Source organism: Elephantulus edwardii, unplaced genomic scaffold, assembly GCF_000299155.1.
Source record: "Elephantulus edwardii isolate Elephantulus edwardi_28Jun2011 unplaced genomic scaffold, EleEdw1.0 scaffold00106, whole genome shotgun sequence".
In the NCBI taxonomy this organism is placed as follows: Eukaryota; Metazoa; Chordata; class Mammalia; order Macroscelidea; family Macroscelididae; genus Elephantulus; species Elephantulus edwardii.
The window spans coordinates 1,287,637-1,310,832 of NW_006399856.1; the positions used below are offsets into that span (position 1 = coordinate 1,287,637).

The 23,196-nt window shown below is 50.6% G+C and overlaps 1 protein-coding gene across 1 annotated transcript in view; it reads left to right on the top strand.

Moving 5' to 3' along the window:
* Positions 1 to 234: 234 nt before the first annotated feature.
* The window catches only part of TNS1 (tensin 1), a 120,509-nt gene continuing 97,547 nt past the window's right edge, over positions 235 to 23,196 (top strand). Inside the window, exons 1-8 of the mRNA XM_006891909.1 lie at positions 235 to 264; positions 6,370 to 6,419; positions 8,382 to 8,553; positions 13,510 to 13,560; positions 14,631 to 14,753; positions 15,129 to 15,193; positions 17,021 to 17,104; positions 22,743 to 22,855. Of these exons, the coding sequence (XP_006891971.1) occupies positions 8,386 to 8,553; positions 13,510 to 13,560; positions 14,631 to 14,753; positions 15,129 to 15,193; positions 17,021 to 17,104; positions 22,743 to 22,855 (604 nt within the window). The 5' untranslated portion in view covers positions 235 to 264; positions 6,370 to 6,419; positions 8,382 to 8,385. The remainder of the gene's footprint in view (positions 265 to 6,369; positions 6,420 to 8,381; positions 8,554 to 13,509; positions 13,561 to 14,630; positions 14,754 to 15,128; positions 15,194 to 17,020; positions 17,105 to 22,742; positions 22,856 to 23,196) is intronic.

Below are 23,196 nucleotides of genomic sequence, written 5' to 3' on the forward strand. Positions count from 1 at the left end.
ATAATAATTCTCTCTCCCAGGAGTGGTTGCAAGACACAAGTGGGAGGGTCTTCACGCATAAGGGAGTGTTAAACAAACACCGGCCCCTCCCGAGTTTCTCTCTGGCAGTGCTCCCTCCCAAGCCCTCCTCCCACAAGTCCAGCGGTTGAGAAACCTGGCTGCCCTTTGCTTTCCCTGACGCCCCTCACGAGCTGCCTTTTCTCTTCCTGTCTGTAGGAAGGAGCCTTCCGGGGTGGAAACACACGGAAAAGCCTTGAAGAAGACGTAAGTATGGAGGCATGGGATGAGATAGGAGGTGGTTGAATCCCAGCCTTGCCTGGTTTGGTGGGGGCCTTCTTTCTAGAAGAAATGATGAGCGGGCCCCCTCAGCATAGCCATGGCCCCCAGTAAGCTGAGTCTTGAGAGCATCTGCCCAACCATTTTGCCAGACTTCAGTGCTCTTGGGTGAGGAGGATGGCAGAGGCATTTGGGCTGAATGAGGCCTGGGGTGGTGGTGGTGAACAATCTCAGACGGAATACTGAAAATAGGCAAGACTCAGAGTGATGGGGGTGGGAGGCGACAACTGAGGTTGGACATGAAGGACTCCCGCTCTTAGAGGGTCATTGTCCTAAGGGAAAGTGAGGTTTGTTTCTTTAGAGAAGAGTCTTTGAAACGAGGAAGATCCTCTGTGTGCCTTCAAAGCCACAGATTCAGGAAGAAGCTGGAAGTTGACCTTGTCCATCTTCCGAGACTCCTCATTCTCGGTGAGGAGCAGTTGGGCCAGTTCCTCAGTTCCTTGAATGCAGGGACCCAGAGCAGGGCAGTGTGGCTTAGCTAGGGCCCTTTTTGACCAGAGATGGCATCTGGCTTGTCTTCATGCCCCCGGGGCAGACCCTCAACAGAGGCCTCTCTCCTATGGCTTCCCTTCCCTCCCTGAGGGCCTGCCCCCACGCTGGCCTCTCCACCCGCTGCCCAGATCTCCAGAGGAACAGGGAGTGGTTTTGGCGGTTGGCACAGGGGGAGCTGTTGATGGCATGAGGCCCTATCATCTGACAGCTGCCTGACCCACTGTGGGGGGGCCTGGAGGGCGGTGCTGGGGGCAGAAGGAGGAGGCCACTCTTGGAGATAGCCACACACCAAGGGGGAGCCAGCTACCATTGCCACATTGCCCTGGGGCAGCCTACTGGCCCGGACCATAGAGTGGAGGCTTTGGAGGGCCACCCAGAGGCCCTTCAGGAGCATGGCCCTCCAGGTAGCGAGGACGGCCTTGTGTAAGGTATGTGTGGGTGCCTAAGGGCATGGGGTTCTGTGCTGGGGCAAGCTCCAGCTCTGGGTGTGTGAGCTTTCTGGGGCTGGGGTGCATGAGGCCACATTGTTCACGGGTACATACTACTGACGATGAAATAGCTTAATGCATGTGAAGCATATAATATGTGCTCAATAAACATTAGCTGCTCTCTTTACTGTTATTTTCTCTAAGGGCCAGAAACCGAACCTGGTATTTCTAGATCCTTTGGCAGCTCACTATGAGATGCTGTGGCGCCGTTTTATAGGCAAGAAATAAAAGGCTCCGAGCAGCCAATGACTCCCAGAACATTTTCTTCATCCTTTCCCTGGCTTGCTGTTTGAACCTGGTGGGATCCAGGATTTCTGGCCCTTGGCAGGGGGGCGAGGGAGACTGTCTATGAGCCAAGCTCATTTGTCAGTGGTCTGAGCTTGCTTATAAGCCAAGTTTAAGAGCTACAGCTCTGTACTTCCCCAGCCTGGGCCAGACTGAGCTTGTAAGCAGGAGCTACAGCAGGAGAGAGTGAAGTTAGACATCATGAAGAACTTTTTGACTGTGAGGGTGTGTATGACCTTGGTTTTGGAAAAGAGGTGATCTTTAGTCAGGACTGGAGGGTTCTTTTAAAAGAACATTTTATTAATCTAGAAGGGGTGTGTGTGTGTGTGTGTGTGTGTGTGTGTGTGTGTAGTAGTAGTAGTAGTTGGTTGGGATGGGCAAGGGTACTTGGTGTCTTGCCTGAATTTCAGAGGAGAGATGAGATGAGTTTTGGTCTAGTTAGTCTAGTTAAGGAATCACATAAAGCCGATTCAGGATGGCCTGCATATCTATTGCAAAGTTGAAAAACCTCTTTCAGCTTTTTAGATGTGTGTCAAGATGGGCTGGAGTGACCCCAGGTCGCCTGAGCTGGTCCTCCGCTCCAGTCTGTGTCCTTCCCTCCGGCCTGTTCAAAGCACTGTGGAGCAGACAGGGCTGCTGCAGTGATAATAATGTGCCTGTTTGTTGCAATGTTTTCCTGTCTCTGGCCCATGGCCAGGGCCTCACAGGGCTGGAGGGGTTATTTTCCGTACGTGGAGTTGGTGTGGCCTGGAGTTTGCGAATGGTGTACCGTGTCGCACTTTGTTTTGGAAAAATCCAGACTAGTGGGCAGGAAGGGGAGAGGAAGAGGTGTGGCCGGAGGGAATGGGGAGCTGGGGTCAGCCACAGCCCCCGGAGGAGATGGTGGAATGGGGTGGGGTCCTTGACGTAGACTGCTTCCCCCTCTCTCCTTCTCAGGCTGCCTGGTGTTACCCCTGGTGTTGGCTTACAGACCCTCCTCCCAACTGTGCCCCCTGGGGACTGAGGCTCAGGAAATGGCTTTTCTTCTGGTGCAGAGCTGTGGTGTTTGGTCTGTGGACCTCAGAGGAAGGCAGGACGTTATCCACACAGGCACTGTGCCAGGCCTACCCTGCCCAAGTTCTAGTGCTTCTGTTTCTTGCTACATGGTGGGAGAAAGGGATGGATAGTGGAGCATGGGGTCAAGGGCCTTGAGCACCCTAGAAAGAATCTCAATGGAGTCCAGCTGCCTACCCCTGAGTGAGGACCAAGCAAAAAAGCAGTGGCTGGATCTGGTGCTGGAGTGGTGAGAATAGGGCCAAGGAGGGACTTTGCTGAGAGTGGTGGGCGTTTGCGGGCATCTGTGGAATCTCCTTCCCTGGGCATCCTTTCAGAAAAGGAGACTGTGTTTTGACGAGGAGGTGAAGGGAGGGTTCTGCTTGGGGTCTGGGAGCTGGACCAAGACTCCTATCGTTGATCTCTGCGGTGGGAAGAGTGAGAAGTTCAAAGCCATGTGGGTAAGGGCTTTCCTCCAGAGCTGCAGAGAGACAGAGTGGGCGGAGATGGAGCTGAGGCCCTGGATGATTCAAATGGTTACACCTCGACTGCTAATCGAGAGGTTGGAGGTTCAAATCCAAGAGGATGAAATACATAAGGATTCCTGGGGACCATTGGGTGTCTGTCTGTAGTCCCCAGGAATTATGGTCAAATCTTTGGCAACTGTCATTTTTAATAGCTAGAAGAGAGGCTTTAGTTTTGTTCATGAAGAAAAGTCTTTAAAGTACTGCTTGTAAAGCCGTCTAGTAATTTCCCCTGGAGGCTCTAAGTGGAGGAGAAGGAGGAGGTGATGTGAGCAGGGCCTTTGAATTTTACACATGCAGAAATGAGGCACAGTGGTTACTTCTCACATCACATCTGCTCCTGGTTATTTCCCCCATTAGCATATCAGCTCTGTGCTCAGGGACTTGGGGGCCTCTGTTCTCTGGTTCCTGGAAGGGTGCTTGGCATATAGGAGGTCCCTCTCGATGGTCATTTCAACGAGTGAGGAGACAAACCCGGTGGAGGAGAGAGAGAGAGAGATGCTGGGACTTCGCCACTCTCTCCTCCCCATCATAAGAAAGGCATGCACGATGCTGCAGGCTTTCCAGGCTCCTACCACGCCTCCGGAGTGAGAACACCACAGTGTCTGGGACCATTGGCTCACGTGTAGTTTGTTTGACCACACATCCACCAGCCCCATTCACTGTCCTCTAAGGCTGCCCTGGGGTCCTGTGCACACCAACACACGGACGTGTCCCATCCCGCCCGTCTGCTCACTGCCAGCAAGTATCACATGCCCCCAAACTAGAAAACAGGAAGCCCTGTCAGTTCGAGGGCAGCCCAGTGATTCATCAGGTCCAGCTGTTGGTCCCCCTCCTTTGCAGCGAGTCACTGTCCAGGAAGCTCCCTCCTCCCAGTCCCCTGTCAACCTGACGGAGCCAAGGGGTGGTGGACTTTGCCTTTCTCACCTTTGAGGTGGCATGGCCAGGCTCTGCGGAGGCCAAGCTTTTATTTATCTTCCTGGCTCTTTGAGGTGGGGTGGCAGAGGAATGTGGTGTGGTGTAATGTTTGGAAGGAGGAGCTGGAGAAACAGGAGCCAGACTGCTCCCCCTGCACCTTAGATGGCTCCCCAACTTCCTTGGCTCCCCCGTTCCTACGTCAAGTCCATTTCAACATGTCCCATTGTCTCCGTCCACATCCCTGTGCCTGGACCCATTCTCCTGGCCGTACTTGGCCCCACTGCTGCTGCTGGTCTTGGCTTTAGTTGTGGCTTCCAGTTGTTCAAAGCAGCTGTGGTGGCCTCGGCTGCAAATGACTTTGGATCAGCAGCAGATGAAACCCCAGGGGCTATTTATAGCAGGGTGGCCCCGAGGCCAGAGCAGGGGTTCAGCCTGGGGAGGCTCAATGACTCCTCATCAGGGCCCAGGGAGGGGAGATGGATGAAGTGTTGGGTTTCGGCATGCCTCTGGGTGGGGAGTTTTGGAACAGCCCGGTTTGGGGCTTGAAAACCAAACACAGCTCCTCCTAGCCTTCCCCCACCCCCTGGCCTGACTCATGCAAACCCAAGTCCTTGGGGCCACAGGAGCTGTGGACGTGGGAATCTTTCCTCCCTGATAGCCCCACTTGGCGGTGTTCTCCCACCGCCTGCTGATGTGGTTCCGCGAGGCCAGGGAAGAAGCAGGCAGAGAGTGGCCACAGCTCTCTGAGAAGGCTAGATGGAGAGCCTCCCGCTTGCTGGAGCTGCCCTGATCTTGGGGGCAGCGGGGAGCTGGACCCGGAGCCCACCCACCCCACTTTGTAGGAACTGCAGGGCCAGGGATGAAGGGAGCTGCTTGCTGCTCCGGGCCCTGATAGTCAATTCCCAAGTCTGTTCCTGAGTCGTGCTTGGGTGACTTCCTGGGTAGTTGGCGGTAAGTCGCTCCATGCCTCAGCTTCTCCGCTCTGGCCAGGCATGAGTGCTGTCTCCTCTGAGAGCCCCTGGGAGTTGGTGCTTGATGCAGACTGCTTTCTGGGGGGCACAGGAGTGTCTGGAAGTGCTGGTGGACCCAGAGGCTCAAGGCATCGCGTGAGCTGGACAGCAGGGTATGTGGCTGCTGAGAGAGGCAGGGCTTTTGATTTCTGAAGATAATATTTGGTCCATATCTGTAACTACCTGCTCTTCTGTATGTATTTGATGTGATAATAACAACAATAATTACGGCAGCCTTGTAGCGTCATTTATAGGTGTGGTCAGGTCCCTGGGTGGGGTAGATGGGTAATGTTCTCAGCTGCTGACCAGAGACGAGTCCTTCCCTAAACCAGCCATTGAGAGCCCTGCGGAGCACAGTTCTTGTCTGATGCACATGAGGTCCGTGTGAGGTGGAGCAGATTTGAAGGCAGTGGGGCTTTATATGTCAGGCATTATCTAAAGGGCCTTCGGTGTGTACCCTTTAATCCCATGAGGTTTCCCCGTTTTGCACGTAACATTACTGAACCCCAGAGAGTGTCCAGACTACAGTCTGTTTCCTTCTCCTTTGGCCACCGTTGTCTGGCTGCCTCAGAGTGTTAAGGGGCCCTGAGTGGGTCAAGAACTTTGAGGGAGTCACTCCACCTAATTCTGTACAGACTTGCAGCCCTGCAAATGGGATTGGATGAGAGGGTGGTGGGTCCCTCGGAGCCATTGCTACTTGATGCCAAGGCCCTGTCATGGTTCATGTGGTCCATGGCTGGCTGTTCTCTTTAATTTCTGATGGAACAGCTTGATAAGTGTGCAGGATGATTTTGGTTGGACGCAGGCAGTTCCGGGCCTAGACTAGAAGCGTGGTAGGCTAGAAGCGCGCTGTTCTCCCATCTTCTCTTCTGTGGGTGCCGTCGCTGTCTCCACTTGGGGTGCTATTATAAAAGTATAAGGGGATCAGTGTTAACGTATTTCAGTCACTCAGTAGCTATTCACGGAAGGAGTATTTGGTGCAGATGGCCCAGCCCAGATTTAGTTCATTCCAGGTATTTGGGGTTTTCTTCAGGTCCAGGATGGGAAGCCCCATCCCTGGGCTCGCCTGCAGGTGGGCATGCTCACGCAGACTGGCATTGTTCGTGACTTTGGGTTGCTCAGCCACCAGGATCTCAGGGGACCTGGGCTAGGATGCTGGCAGAGAAGGAAGAGGATCTGAGTTTGGCCGTGCCCCGGATGCCACCAGGGACAGATCTTGGCTACTCATGTCCTTCTGCCCTGCCTGCCCCTCCATAATTCTGCTTTTCTTGTCTCTTTCTCCAGGGCTCCACTAGAGTCACTCCGAGTGTCCAGTCCCATCCTCTGCCCGTCAGGTACGCCTGGAGCCCAGTGGGGAGGGGGAAGGGCTACAGACCGTGAAGGTGCCATGGGTGTGTCCTTCGTGTCTTGCCTCTGGACCCCGGAGACTGCTGTAAAGGTCCTGGGAGGGACCACGGGTGACTGAGACAGACAGAGTGACAGGAGGCAGCTCGTGGTCACTGGGAGATATCAGGTTCTCAGTTTTCACTCTTAACCTTGAACTAGATTTGTTATTTGTTTGCATGATCTCGTTTAGGCCCGACACCTCAAGGTAAGTCTTTTATTGTCATTTGGTCCATGAAGAAGCTGAATTCCAGATACGTGAGGTGACTTGTGGAAGGCAAGTCAACCATCAGGAGACTGACGAGGATTGGCTAATGTTGGGAGAGTCGCTTATAGAAGGAAAGTGAGGCAAACGTGGGGGATGGCAGCAGAGCTCCGTGGCTCGCTGTGGCAGCGTCTACCCCCTGCCTCGTCGTCTTGATTCAGTGGCTTCGGTCCCTGTTCTCTCTTTACCCCCTGTTTCCCAAGGTAGGTGAGAATGCCAGCTTCATCTGGCCATGGGGGAAAGGAGCCCCAGCTGAAAAGGGTCAGGTCTGTAGCTGCCCTTGGACTCCTTACCAGCATCCTACAGACCTGCAGGTGGCCGGCACTTTGGAGGGTCCCTAACCTGTCCTGTCTGAGAATTTACTCTTAGAGGCTGGTAGTTGGCAGATGTATTATCAAGACTGTCCAGGTGGTGGTGCTGCTCTGCCTGCACATTCTCCTTAATTTGTCTCAGACTTTGGGCATGTTGCTATAGAGATTATTCCTTGAAGAGGGACATCGTGCTTGGAAAGGTGGCAGGATGGTGAAGGAGAGGAAGAGCCTCAACCAGATGGACAAAGTGACTGCAGCAATGAACTTGAGGTTGTCAGAGATTGTGAGGCCGGCACAGGGAGGGACAGGTTCATATCTGTTGTTTGTAGGGTCACTCTGAGTCCTACTTGTCTCAACTCCGCCTAACAACAACGACAATCACCCTGGGTAGGGCAGGGCCTCAAGTGCATGTGGTCTGATTCACCCTCTTCACCACCCTCTTTTGCTGTCCTCTCTGCATCATGCTGTCCCTTCTGTGATGTGCGAGAGCCTGGAAACATGAGGAACTCAGCTTGCAAATTTTTCCAACACTCTAGTGTTTTCTTTGAAGCCCAGACAAAGAGATTTTGGAAGATGAGGGTGGATACTTAGAGTTAGCTGGTGGCTCTGACAAGCACAGATGGCATGGGGATCTCTGGAGCTGCCTGCACAGTGCCCTCTTGGTTCCTTGTTCTAGCCCTTAGAAGCCGGATGCACTGCCAAGAGGCAGCCCTGCTAGGGTGGGATCTGCCAGTCCTAGGGAGAGAGCCCGAGAACAAAGGGCAGAGGCCTGGAGGGGACCTGCCCCCAGCGAGGGCTGGAATGCGCTACGGGCTGCTTTACCTGGGACTCAAGTAAGCCTGTCCCCTGAGCAGCCAGGGTCCCTCAGTCACGCCACAGCCTCAGAGAGGGGGTTGGGAGGTTGGCAGAAGGTTCCAGGATGCTGGAGAGTAACCAGCATAGGCTTCCTTCCTCTTCCAGAGCAGCCGGCCTCCTGGAGACGTGCGCCTGGCAAGGCAGCCACGGTGTGTTGGGAGGCCGAGCCTGACTGCTGGGTTACTGGTCACTTCTGATCTTGGCCCTGACCTCTCGACCCCTAGGCTAAAAGTCTGGATGGACGAGAATCTGTAATTGCTACGGCCTCTGGCTCTGAGTCACTGCCATCCCTGCCCACTCAGCTCTCTTGATGTTCCCAGGCTGGCCAGCTGGTGGCACTGGCCTTGCCAGGAAATCTTCACCCTTGGTAGTGGTCAGCAGGCAGCCCAGCAGCCTGGGGTCACACAAGGCATGTTGGGGTACAGGTGTGCCCTGGAGGGCTGACTTCTGATTTCTCTCCTCCCCACCCCCTGTGTCCTCAGAAGCATGAGTGTGAGCCAGACCATGGAGGACAGCTGTGAGCTGGACCTGGTGTATATCACAGAGCGGATCATCGCCGTCTCCTTCCCGAGCACGGCCAACGAGGAGAACTTCCGGAGCAACCTCCGCGAGGTGGCCCAGATGCTCAAGTCCAAACATGGAGGCAACTACTTGGTGAGGGGGGAAATTCCAGCGTATTGTCCCCTCTGTCCCTCTGACACTGTCCCTTTGTCCTTTTCATCTGCTTGTCCTCTCTTCACTGCTGGCTACCTGTTCATTGTCCCAAAGTTTGTTTGTGCTGCTTTAACTAAAGTACCTCAAATCAAGTGGCTTATAAAACAGAAACTTACGGTCTTACCATTTTGAAGGCTGGAAACGTGAGGTCGTGAGGTCAGCCATGACGATTCCTTCTGAGGAAAAATATGTTCCAGGCTTCTCCCCCGGCTTCTGCTGGCAGCTGGCGATCCTTGGAGTTCTTGGCTTAGAGGCCATTCCATTCTCTTCTTCCATCTTCATGTAGCCTTCTTCCTTCTGTGTCTGTCCATTTTTCTGTCACTTATCCTTTCTATAAGAACACACGTTCAGCTTGAACTCCTACGCTGGTAGGACCTCATGTTAATGGATATCGTCTTCAAAGACCTTGTTTCCAAAGATAGGGACACACTTACTGGGGGTTAGGCCTGCATCTTTTAGAGACACATGATTCTGTCCACAACCCCTAGCTTTTGTTATTCTGTCCTTCACACTGGGCATCTCTTGTGGTCTGAATCTTTGCTCCCTCTTCAGCCTCACAATGTGATAAGCAATGTCTCTGTGATTGGAAAATCATCTCTGGAACCCAAATTGTGTGCCTAGAAGTGTACTTAAGAGAAAGTGTTGACCAGGAGAAGAGAATCTCACCTCTCTTGTCATGAGCGCTTGCTGTACGAGGCCCTGTCTGCGTGCTCTCTCTGTGTGTGGCCTCCAGAGAACCCTCAGAAAGCAGCTGTGTACTGGAGTTCAGAGCCATGGGGCTGTTTGCCGCAAGTCACAGGATCGGGTAGTGGCAGAGCTGGCACGATGTCAGGGCCTCTGACTAGTTTCCGGGAAATCGAGGCAATGTTTCTCATAAAGGACCTTAGATGGTTGGCATCCCGTGTGACACTTGGGCCAGCGGAGTCACCTCTGAGTGGAGAGTGGATGAGGGTTACTGGCACTGGTCCCCTCTGTTGTTGGAATAATTGGCCCGAGGGGTTGGAATGATCCTGGACTCCAAGAGCCACAAGGACTGAATCTGTGCAACCTTGAGAGGCTGTCTGGCACCTGAGTGCAGTCGGATGGAGGCAGCTGTATTTTGTTTCCTGTGGCTGCTGTGACAAATTACCACAGGCATGCTGGCTTCAAAAAAGAGAAATTTGTTCTCTGAGAGTTCTGGACTGTAAAAGTTTGAACTAAGGTGTTGGCAGGGCCAAACCCCACTAGAGAATCTGAGGAAAGACATTTCTATCTGTGTACAATGTCTTCTGTTTGTATGAAGACCCCCCCAGTCATTGGATTTAGGATTCACTGTAAATCGAGGGTGATTTAATCTCAAGATCTTGAACTAATTACATCTGCAAAAATCTCATTTTCTAGAAAGATCCCATTCTGAGAATTCAGGTGGACATGGGTTGTGGGGCACACTGTCTAAACCACTTCATGCTTTGGGCATGTTGTTAAGAGGGGCTGGTCTTTGGAAGGGGACATGTATTAGGAAAGGTGGACAGTGAGAGAAAGAAAGGAAGACTCTCAAGAAATGGTTCAACACAGTGGCTGCAACAGTGAACTTGACTGTATCAAAGGTGGATGGTACAGGGTAGGGAAGGTGTAGAGCTGTTATTTATATGGTTGCAGTGAGTTACAGGTGACTCGATGACACTCAACAACAACAACATCTCTAACCAACTAAGCTTTAGTGGCTTAGGGATAGGAACTGTGCTGCCATATGGGCTTTGACTCCAGCAGCTGCTCCACAGCAGTAAGATGGACAGTCTCCTCCCATGCAGTCTATAGCCTCCATAAACTGCAGGAGGGCCAGCTAGAAGTTGATTCCAACTTGATGGCACCAAATAACAGCAGCAGATCTAACCACTGCAGAACCCCATCTGTCAACGGTGTTGGGACATTTTTAAGAGCCTAACTTTTAACCAAAGATGGGTGATTTTAATCCATGGCCCTCAGGCCTGGTTTTAATTGTTTTTGGTCAAACATTCTTCTAATTGGTTTAGTACTGGTCTGTCTGTTTGCTGTACAGAGGTAACTCGTGGTTGCTTTGAAGCTGAACACTGTGACATTGATGTGCCAAATGCGATAATGGTTACCTGTGGTGGACAGTGTTGGGTGGAGCTTCCCGATTAAAACAAGCTTGGAAACAGGAGTGGCATCCACTTCTGAAACAGCTTGCCTCTGGAAACCCTATGAACTTGGAGAAACGAAGATAGTTATACAAGTGTTCAGGTCTGTCATTCATAAGGTAGCTATGACTATGTTGTCTATGACTCGACAGCACTTAACAACAACAGCAGCAGCTTTTAACATTAGAAAATCCTAAGCCCAAATTCAGGCTCTGCTCTTAGTAATCATATGATATTGGGCACTTCAAACTAAGTTTCCCGTCTGTCAAATGGGTATAGTATCACTTACTGCCTCTTACAGTTGTGAGAATGAAGCCAGCTATCTAGATACAAAATTCTTAGCACTAGGCTGGCAGGTGGTGAACGTTCATTGAATTATAACCATGGCTAGCGTAATAATGTTCCCTCTAGGGGTATGTCAGTGAACTAGAAGCATCTTGGATGCTTCCAGTTTTGAGGAGTCTGGTCTCCTGTGGGTCTCTGTGTGATACTGCCCTCCCACACCAGATGGCGCTCTCTCTGTGGCTGTGGAGCAAAGTCCTTGTTCCTGTCGCATCGATAGGCAAAGCCTTCCTTGAAGACCTTTGTATGTCTTGGTCTTCTCCAGTGCCAAGTGTTTTCTAGCACAGGGATCCAGGTCGAAAAGGATGCCCCCCATTCCTAGTGATTATTTCATGTTTGTACTGAGGTCCTCTCTTGGCAGGTGGCTTTCTTACCCATTAATGTTTAGTGAGAAGAAAGACGTGCCAGGCCACACCCTGAGGACACTCCTCCTACATCTAATCAGGGCTGTGTTACATTCCGCCCTTAATCCTCCTGCAACTATTTGGTCAGATCTTGAGGATCGTACATAGCTTCCACATTATATCATTGGGTAGAGATTGAGATTGCTAACAGCTTTAGTTTGCTTGGCTCCACAATCAACACTCTTGGTACCAGCAGCCAGGAAATTAAAAGACAAATTGAATTGGGAAAGTCTGCTGTCAGAGACCTCTCTAAAGTGCTGAAGAGCAACGATGACAGTCTGGATACTAAGGTGCGCCTGATCCAGGCCATAGTCTTTGCAATTTCTTGCTCTGCATCAGAAAGCTGGACAGGGACTAGAGATGATAGAAGAGTTGATGCCTTTGAGCTGTGTTGCTGGAGAAGAGTATTGAATGTACCATGGACTGCTAGGAGAACAAACAGGCTCGTAGAGGCAAGGATTCTGAAGCTTCTGTCTGACCCACTTTGGACATGTTGCTAGAAGGGACCAATCCTTAGAGAGGGATATCATGCTTAGGAGGGTAGAGGGACAGTGCAAGACAGAAAGACCCTGGATGAAATAGATTGATTCAGTTACTGGGGTAGTGGGTATGTCAGAGACAGTAAGATTGGCACAGGATAGAGCAGGGTTTAGAACGATACATAGAGTTACTATGAGTCACAGGCAACTTGATGGCACATAACAAAAACAACATAAGTATTTTGAAGGGACACAATTTAATCCATGGCAACCAGGCAGCTAGCTATGAATAGAGCTGGGTGGGGGTGCAGAGTCCTGGAGGCTTTGCTTGAAAGTAAACTCACTGCTGTCAACTTGGAACTGTTGTTGGGTTTCTGAGGCTGTGAATTGCATGGGAGGAGACTGCCCGTCTTTCTCCCACAGAGCTGCTGGTGGATTTGAACCACCAAGACCTGTGATCTTTGGGTTAGTGAACTCCCTTCAGGCTGTCGCACCTGAGCGCCTTCCTGCGGAAATAGAGTCAGCAGTTCTGTTCACTGGGAAATTCTTAAGGGGGTGAGGTTGTGGAGCTCCTGAGGGTATGATTGGGTTTCCGAGGGAATCTTTGGCAGAGGATGTCAGAAAACCCCACCCAGAATGGCTTGCTCCTTTTCATGGAGAGTATCTGACCTCAGAGAAGCTATATCTTGTATAGATGTTGTTTTTGTTGTTGTTATATGCTGTCGAGTCGCTTGCGACTCATAGTGACCCTATGTACAACAGCCCTAAACTCTGCTCTGTCCTGTGCCAATCGCACTGTCTCTGACACACCCATTCTGATTTCCCCAGTCACTGAATCAATCCACCTCATAGAGGGTCTTCCCCTCTTGCGCTGTCCCTCCACCCTCCCAAGCATGATGGCCCTCTTCAAGGACTGGTCTCTCCTCACAGCATGTCCAAAGTATGTCAGACGGAGCTCTGGTGGCCTAGTGGCAAGAAGCTGCACTGCAATCCTTGTATAGAAGGATGTTCTAAAGTCATCATGGGAGGGGAGACTCAGAGATTGATGGTCTGAATGGTTATAATTTAGCACCAGTTGTGCTGAGATGCCACTTTGGAAGTGGCACGTCGAGCCGGAAGCTAGTTCTACCTTCTTCTCGATGTCAGTTCAAGACATTGGTCCCTGATGGGAATGTTGACCATATATTTTTCTTGCTCACTCTCTTTTTCTGAGAACTTACAGATGAGTTCCTGTATGTCAATACATGTCTGATGGAATGCCACTATATTTTTAAGTATGGATAGAACTTCCATTGAGTGAGAGAAATGGGGGTTGGGAAGAGAGAATGAATGGAGATGGACTGGTGTCCAGGTAGATCATGGTCGGCACATGACTCAGACCCCTGGCTCTGTCAGGTCCATCAGCGAAGAAGACCCTTTAGAGGAAATTGGGGATGACACCAGGTTCCCCAGTATGATCCAGTAGGTTCCTTGCCATGACAATCCCTCTCTCCTCAACCCTTCTCATCCATGATCTCTCTCTTTTTCTTCTAGCTTTTCAACCTCTCTGAGCAGAGACCTGACATCACGAAGCTTCACACCAAGGTGAACAGTGGAGAGAACAGGGCTGGTGATGCCCACTGGCGGGAGGGGGCACGCTAGACTCTTATGAGGAGTTCTATGACAGTATGAAAGGTCAATTCAAAGTTCAGAACCGTCTTGCATTTGGCAAATGGAAAAAATTTGTTTCTTGTTTTCATCGTACAAATTACTCAGAGCAAAGCTGGATGCAGTCATTTCACATCAGGCTTGTGCCTCTGGGGGCCCATGGAACCTCTAGGGTAAAACAGGACTTGGGAGAGTGTTTGCTTTCCTGAGAAGTGTCTTGGGTTGAAAGGGCTGGGAATGGTTGCTTAGATGTTCCTACTGTGTTTGCTCAGTGGGTCTTGAGTAGCTTTGCCTTCACTGTTGGCCCCTGTGGCCCGCCACAGTGGAACTAAGGGCAGGCAGCCGACTTCCCTGGGCCTCGGCTTGTGCCTCTCAAAGTGGCCCAGCTCACCAGAAGTGCTCTCAGTCCTTCACAGCAGAAATTCTCCTTAACTTTAAAGTTCTGTGATTTTGGTAAAGTTTGGAGAAGCCTGAGCCTGTTACTCAGATCTACCCACCTGTCCTTTGGGCTTCATTTGGCTGCTTGTAAAACTCGCATTTATTGTAGAAATAATGATGGCCTATGTGTCCAGGTCTGGATAAGACCACAGCCATCGTGGGGCTCTTTGGAAGTCCTGCCCTGGCCCTGAGCCAGGTGGAGAAGGAGGACTTGAGGGCAAAGTTGGGGTCCCTCAGCACACTTTGAGGTCAAGTTAAACTACAAGAGACCTTGAAGTTACTGTCTCCAAGCCCTTATTTGACTCACAGACAAGGAAACGGCGGCTCAGAGAGGGGTTGTGGCTTGTCTGAGCCTCTACAGTGAGTTGACATCAGAACTGAAACCTGAGTCCCATCATCTCTGCTCTGGGGCTGATGGCACAGGGGCAGGGCCAGGGCCAGGGCCAGGGCCAGGCTGGGCCACTGCTGGTGGTATCCTCCGTTCCGCACGTGCTGTGTGTGCTGCTCTCTCTGCCCTGGCTGGCTCTCCTGGGCTCCCGCCTGCCTCTCACTTGTGGCTTGGACCCTAGGTGCTGGAATTTGGCTGGCCGGACCTGCACACACCTGCCCTGGAAAAGATCTGCAGTGTATGCAAGGCCATGGAGACTTGGCTTAACGCTGACCCCCACAATGTCGTCGTGCTCCACAACAAGGTGGGAGCAAAGCTCCGTGTGCGTGCGTGAGCGCGTGTGCACAAGCACGCATGGGACCTTGAAGGGGTCCCGCCATGACTATGTCTACGTGTCTGTGTCTCCCTTCTGCTGTATGCAAATCCATCTGTATCTATTTGTCTTTTTAGGTGATGCTAAATTCTGTAGCAAGGTCGCCCTGATTAGTAGGAAAACTATTTTGTTTGAGCCTCGTCTCTCCTCTTTCTTCCACTCTATCCCCCTTTTCTCTTAGACTGTCCCCTAGCACCACACTTGTCTCCAGAGCCTGCCTCCTTTCCTCCCTGGCTTCTGCGTGAACTCGGGGGCAGGAAGGGCTGGTCTTGGGAATAAAAGCTTTTGTGTTTTGGGCTCTTTCAGGGAAACCGAGGGAGGATTGGTGTCGTCATCGCGGCTTACATGCACTACAGCAACATCTCCGCCAGGTAGGTGGGACCCGAGTCTCCAGCTTCTCAACACTGTCAGCACGAGGAAAGGATGAGAGGATAGGGCAGGAAGTGAAGTAGGGGTAGGGAGCCCCCCGAAGAGTAGGTGTCTGCCCAGAGTTCCGAGGGAGGAGTCTGCTGCTAAGTGACAGAAGAGAGGAGAGACCCTTGAGAGACCCTTTGTCCATCTGAGGGCTGATGAGGGTCACCTCATGGGGCAGACCCAGCTATGGGCACCCCATCGGCCAGCTTCCTAGAACTGCTTCTCCTTGCCTGACGGACTTTGGTTTCCCTGGCTAAGCAGATAGGAGTCAGGAAGAAATGGATTCGCTCTGGGGCCAGCTTGGCCACCTAGAATCTGTCTTGTGTGTCCCTTGCCTTTGACCAGCGGGGACCTCTTTCCATTCGGGTGTTTTGGAGTAAGAATAGGAAGCCGCTAGTGATGGAGCTCATTCCTGACTCCATTCACTTTTTTCCCCTTTTAGTTTTTTTTTAAATTTTTATTTTATATTGGTTTGCAGAAGAAATTTGTACACATTGTGTTTCCCACTTTCCTTCCTTCACGTGTTTCATACAATCATACAATCATTCTCATACATTGTGTCTTTCTAAAATTGATCACCACTGAACTATGCCTACCATTACCCAGTCTTTTCAGGTCCCCCCCACCCGATCCTTCCCATTTCCTTTGCCCCCTCCCTCCACCCACCGAATTGTTTGACCCTGTGATTTCCCTCTGTCTCCATTCACTTCAGTCAGTCAACAAATGCTTCTTGAACATCTGCTGTGCCTGGCAGTGTTCTGGTGCTGCAGATCTCTAGAAAAGTGAGCAAAACCAAGCTGCTTTCCTCATGAGCATCAAAGAACTAGGCAGAAGCATAACCTAGCATTGCCTGAGATGTGTTCTGGGGAAGAATGAGCAGAGAGAAGACAGTAGGAGAAGAGGTGGCCTGGTAATCATAGGAAGGCCTCAGAAGGGGGTGATATTTAAGCAGAAGCTTGCATTAATATATGGGGATGGAGAGTACTGCGTCATATTAGTCTGGGAGATGAGACTTCCAGGTGGCGAGAAAAGGAAAGGCTGAGATCTGTCTGAGGACTGGCATGTGTGGAGGGAAAAGATGGAGGGGAAGAGCATTAGAAGGTGAAGCTGGCAGACAGTGGGAGGCAGTGCTCCTGGGGCTTTGTAGGCTTGCTAAAGATTGAAGGGTATTCTGAGAGTGATGGGAAGTCATTGGAGATGAGGGCTAGGGAGCTATTGACTCCAAGCGCTCCATGGGGAAGGAGCAAAGCTTCTGCGTGGGCCTTACAAGTAGCATGGCAATTAAGACTCTTAAGAAGCTTGGCCCAGCCTAATGATTGCTTAATGCTGAACACTTCCTGCACGCCTACTGTGTGCCAGCTGTATCTCCCTCGAGCACCATTGCAGCCTTTGAGGAAGGAGTACTTACCGCAGGAGAGGGTGCACATCACCTGTTTTGACAGGAGAGGGAAATGAAGTGCCTAAGAGATAGTCACGTCCCCAGACACATAGCTTGTGGTGTGTGGGGCATGAGACTGAATCTTGGGAACTTCAGGGATGGTTTTGAGATGGGGTTATGGGCTGTTTGGTCCAAAGCCCCCATGAGGAATGATGCACGGTGTATGATGAAGACATGTGGAAGATTGCTTCCCTGGAAACTTCTCGGTACAAGCTGGCTGAAGGAAGAAGGCTGCCCTTCCCCTGGGCATCGAGGAGGGCTCCGGAGGCCGGACGCATAGGGGTAAGGGATGAAGGACACTTGGATGTGAGAGTCTTCTCCTCTGACCACCTGTCTCTCCTTGCAGTGCAGACCAGGCTCTGGACCGGTTTGCAATGAAGCGATTCTATGAAGATAAGATTGTTCCCATTGGTCAGCCATCCCAGAGAAGGTGGGTCTCCAGGGCAAGCAGCCCAGCCTGGTGCATGTGTGGGTAGTACTTACTGCATGTGGGGGTCAGTGTATTCACAGGAAGGGCCGAGCGTGCCCAGGTGGGGTTGTGCCAGGTACAGGCATTCAGATATCAGCCTGTGGGTGTTTGTGGTAGTGTGGGCTTGGGACACGGTGAACCTGTGGACCAGTGGTATGCTCAGGCTGATTGGTATGCCATTTAGCTCCTGAGACTCATGCCAGAGGACAGCAAGGTCACTGGAAGGGGAAGAATGGTAGTTTGGAGTCGTTGGTTGATCTTTGCTTGGTAAATGTTTAGAAGACTGACATTATAGCAGCCTGTCGGGGGGGGGGGGTCAGAGAGACTCATGATAAGGGTCACCTTCTGTTGGGAGAGTTAACCAAGGGCTCTCCACTCCATGGTTTCATTGTAGCCTCACAGTAGTCCTGGAAGGAAGCAAGGCAGGAGGAATGGATGGATTCATTTGGCACATTTTAGGCCCTCTGCTGTGTTCCAGCATGTTCTGTAGAGGCAGGGATGGTGAAACTTTGTTTCACGTTCTTTGAACATGTTATCAGGAGAGACGAGTGGAAGAAGACATCATACTTAGAAAAGTGGAGGGTCAGCGAGAGAAATACCTTATATCTATCTAGAGAGAGTTGGACAATGACTAGGGAGGATAGAAGGAGAATTGATGCCTTTGAGCTGTGGTGCTGGAGAAGAGTATTGAATGTGCCATTGACTGCCAAGAAAACAAACAGATTCATCCTGGACAGGGTTAAACCAGGCTGCTCCTTGGAGGCAAGGATTCTGAGGCTCCGTCTAACATAATTTGGACATGTTGTAAGGAGGGACTGGTCCTTGGAGAAGGACATCATGCTTGGGAGGGTGGAGGGACAGCGCAGGAGGGGAAGACCCTCTATGAGGTGGATTGATTCAGTGACTGGGGTAATCGGGATGGGAGTGTCAGAGACAGTATGATTGGCACAGAACAGAGCAGAGTTTAAGGCTATTGTATGTAGGGTTGCTATGAGTCGCAAGCAACTTGATGGCACATAACAACCACATCTCTCTCTGTGTGTATATATGTGTGTGTGTTTGTATACACACACACACACACACACACACACACACACACACACACACACATATATTGACACAGACTGTAACAATGGGATGGAGCATATCAGAGATTAAGGTTGGTGAAGGATGGGGCAAGGTTCAGATCTGTTGTTCATAGGGTCGCTGTGAATCACAGGTGACTCAGTGGCACTTTATAACTAACAACAAACAGCAAAACCATGTTCAAATTTATAACGAACGACAAACAGCAACAACAATGTTGCAAGCACAGAAGATACCTACAAAACAAAACAAAGTCCTGCCTATTGAGCTGGTAATCACTGAGCTGGAGGAGCATTAACTGACTAAACGTACGAACAGGACGATTTCAGAGGGTGCTAAGTGTTATTATCAAGGAGTGGGACCAGTACGTTGCATCCTGGTGGGATGAGATGTCAGGGAATACATCTGAGAGGAAGTGAATTGGACCCCAGATTTGAATAAGGACGAGTCCCCTAAGAAGACGTAGAACATTCCATTTTACAGATGAGAAGCCTGCCTGACTCTAGAGCAGGGGTGTGGTGTGGCCAGGACACCTCACAAGTGGAATCTGCCTGAAGACCTTGGAACTCTGGGGTCTCCACTGTTTCCTGGGCTTTGCCATTCACTGCCCCACTGTTCCGTGGGTGACATGTGTAATGGGGCCACATCCATGGGAAAGTGGGGGGCTGTTAGCAGGATTGGGTTTTCCTTGGGGAATGCAGCTGAGAAATGAGAGCCTGGGTTTGGGAATCTCAAACCCCAGCGGGAGGACTAGGAAGTAGGACATGGGTCCCTCTCCTGTTGTGGCTAGGATTTGTGGACCTGCCATCCTCCTGCTCTGCTGTGTCTGTACTGTGTAACGCTCAGAGGACATGTTACTGAGCTTCTCAGACAAGGAAGATCCCATGGAGCTTAGTGACTAATGGGGGGATTGGATAATAATCAAGTCCACATAAATGAAGACCATTTCAGAAAGTTCTCAGTACCTTCCAGGGAAAAAAGAAACAAACAATGGAGAAATGGAGCTAGAAAGTGAGAGGAGTGGGAGCTGGGTTCTGACCTTTCTGGGAAGGTGACATGAGGTGAGAGCTGAAAGGGAGAAGGTTACATCCAAGGGAAGGTCTGAGATGAAGGATTCTGGAAGAGGAGACAGTAAAGGGCAAAGGCCAAGAGGCCACAAATGCCCGTTTACTTCTTGACCAGCAGTGGCAGCAGCAGCATCTCTGTGAGCCCTGAAGCACTAAGTGGGCAGGAAGGACTCCATGGCTACATCGACTTACATCTTCCCAGCCTCTTTTTGCGGAAGCCCTTCAACATAGACCCTATTCCTTCCTTTCCTATTTGGCTGGTTAGGCGTGTGCTGGCACAGCTAGGGGCTACTTTAGCCATTGTAGTGGGAAGTCCAAGAAAACAAAAAAGAGCATCCTGAAAATTTAAAATTGGCCCAAGACGGCTGGTGACCTGCCTCTGGAATGGTTATACTTAGGTCCAGAAAATCGTGGCTAGATCCAAAGACTCAGCAGCTGTGAATCAAGACGTTTTCTCCAGGGCTTCCAAGAGGTTCTTCCTGGTTTAGCTATGACTAATGAGGTGAAACCAGAATGTAACCAAATTTGTACAGATGTAGCAAAGCAGTAATCATAATGGGAAAAATTGAGTCACTCTCTTAGAAATGGAGTCTCTTCATAGAAGACAGGGGAAATGCATACATTGCATAGTAACCAAACCTCTTGGACAGGGAGAGTAGAAAACAGCAGTGCCCTGCTCAGAGGTGACCACCTTGAATGTGTGTGTGTATTTATAGCACTTTTAAGTATTGGCAGTAGTCCAGTTTTGGGCATCAGGCTTCTGAAAGGGCTCATTATACCTCTTCTAGTGGCCCATTCTAGTGCTTTAAACATTATTTTTTACTGCTCTAATTATTAGTCCCATATTCTCAAGTTCTAACAAAATGAAGGATATTCTGAGTTTGCTGTTGTCTCCCATGACTTGACGGCACACAACAACAACCATGACTGAAATTGTTCAAATTAGTTCAAAGTCCCAGTTATCCAAGGATAGAAGTTTCAGTTGGGAGCAGGGAACCCAACTATTGGTCAAATACTGGCAACTCAGACCATGTTGGTGTGTACCATCAAGTTAGAACCAACTTGTACTTGACCCTCCACTAGGTTTTCAGAGGCAGTAAATCACCTGGGTGGAGATTGCCCATCTTTCTCCCATGGAGGAACCAGTGAATTTGAACCACTTGTCTTTGGTTGGCAGTGCAACTTCTTACCAAACCACCCGAGCTCCCTCCTCAGACCACAGCTTGCCACATAGAGCTTGTGGTCTTGAGCATGGATGTGGCCCTTGACCTTGAAGGAAAAGGGATGCAAATTGAGTAGTATGCCATTACCACCACACTCTGTGGCTTGGAGAGGATGGGCAGAGCAATCCCATCTCTGGAGCCCCACAGTGGAAGTCTGGATACTAAGGATCAAGGTTATCTCTTGGGAATAGCTTTATGCTTGGAATATGCTTACAAAACAGGCAGTGGCATGTGAATATTTATATCATCTGTGCCGACCTTGCAGATCTTATCTGCAACTTCAGCTGCTTATGGGTGGGTAGTTCCATCTGTGGCCAGATGTGAAAGCACAACTGTTCATTTTGCATTCGCTGCACTTTCCCGCCTTGTCTTCTTTGTTGCCTGCAGAGGATGGGGCAGTCAGAGGAGAGGTGGTGGGAGGGACTTTGCTTGCAGCACCCCCATTCATTGTCACCCCACCCCTGGACTCATTGTCCCCAGCACACAGACACATCCTGTTGGCACGATCAGGGGATCTGATAGAAATTCTGCCATTCCAGGTTTCCGGTTTGAGAAACAGGGCTGGAGGCTGGACAGGAGCCTGAATAGGGGCTAGTGGTGCCCATCAGATTATCTCACTTGAGTAGTCCAAGGTGGCCCCACCCAGGCTGGGGGACAGTGGATTTCAGGGCTGGAGGTGGGCCAAGGAGACAAGAGGCAGGAAGGGAACTTTGTCATGGTCACATGAGTTCTGGTCCCACCTACCTCAAAGAGTTCCTATTGACGCCTGCGTAGTTTCAGGATACATTCTGATTGGTGTAGTTGACTCCATTTGGCATTCTGTGACCAATCAGAAAAGGTAGGGGTGTCAGCCAACCAATAGCAAATGAGTGGAGTTCTAGGCTCCTTTCCTCCCTCTCCACCCACTCCCAGGTTTGCATGTGTTTCTTGTGTGGCCAGCAACCCTTACTTGACCTAATTTTCTATCTAAAAATGGAGGTGGGTTAATCCGTGCCTTTTTCCAATAGAAAGAGTTGGGGCACGTTGGACCTTGAGAAGAATTAAAATACTCACAAAACCAAATAGTGGAATTTGATGTACTTTATTTAGAATGAAATGAAAAAAAAAAAAAAAAGAATTATGCTTACTGCGCTCATTTTCACTATCTGTAGGACTTTGATGAAGCTGGTGACCTTGTGGTTATATCAGAGCCTGCAAATGTTAATGCAAACTTATTTTGGGTTTGATCTAAGGCTGTGAGAGCTGTTTCATCAACCTGCCTTGTGCAAGTGGGGGCACAGCTAAATGACACCTGCCGGGAACATGTAAAAGGATTTTAGTGCAAAGTGAGATTCTTGGGCTGCGTGAAGTACGAAAGAAATGTGCATATTCACCACCAGGGGGTGCTGGAGATCCCCAAGTGGGATGCCACACTAGCTTCCAGGTGGAGAAGTACTTGCTAGCTCTTCTACCTGGGGCTGCAGATAGCCTGGTTAGACAAGGTTTCTCAGTTCTTGAGTCCCCAGAGAAGGAATCACAGCATGCCACAACTGATGGAGTTTCCTGTGCCAACTGAGACTTATAGCGCCTGCGTCTCTTTGTCCCTTTTAGGCAGTTTCCATAGCATAGTCTGTAGGGACTTGCACTGCTCACCTAAAGGCCATGCCAGTCTGGCAGTTGGTATTCATCACTGGCTCCAGGGGCCATCTCCTCCTGTGTGATTTACAGCCATTCGAAATGCGCTGTGTGCTGAGTCAGCTATGAATTGGTTCTGACTCGAGGGTGGTGAGGCATGTTTGAGAGATTCTTCCTGGTGCTCAGCCCTTGTCGGTACCACTCTGGCCCATTTGTTTAGACCCTAAAGCCAGTGGCTGTGGAGTTGATTCTGACTCATGGGGACCGCACGTGTGTGCAGAACTGGGCTCTATGGGGTTGTCAGTGGCTGATGTTTCAGAGGCAGATGGCCAGACTTTTATTTCAAGATACCTTTGAGTGGACTCAAACTTCCAGCCTTTTGATTATCAGCCTAAGAAGTTAACCATTTGCAGTGCCCAGGTTCTCTGAGGAGTATTGGGTGGGGAGAAGCCTTAGCTCTTGGAGACTGAAGCCCTGGCATTCTGGGCCTGCCAGGAGCAGCCATCCTGCTCTCGCCTCCCAGAAGTTTGCCTGGGGCTGCTGCTTCCGCCAGGGTCTACTGGTGGTGGTGGTGGGGTCTTCCTCACTGGGCCGCCCTTCTTGCTGTAGGTATGTGCATTACTTCAGCGGCCTCCTCTCCGGCTCCATAAAAATGAACAACAAGCCCTTGTTCTTGCATCACGTGATCATGCACGGCATCCCCAACTTCGAGTCTAAAGGAGGTACCTTCTCAAGCCCTCAGATTTCCCTTCCCCTCTGCCTCCTTCAAGCTGCTTCTCTTCCAAGGCTGATAGGGGAGGTAAAAAGTCTGTCAGCTGTAGTGTCCTGAGACTCTGAGGGATATACCCCAGTGGCTAAGAAAACCCCGAGCTCTCTTTGAGCCCCAGTCTGTCCATCTGCAGAATGGGGTTGCTTGACCATGCCTGCTGCAGCTGGAGTGCATGTTGTGATATAGCAGCATTTGCTAAAAGAAAAGGCCTATGAATGAAGACTTGGTGTTCCTTCCCCTTTACTGGCCCGTCGTATCCGCGCTTCCTCTTCCCCTTCCAGCCTCTTTCCCATG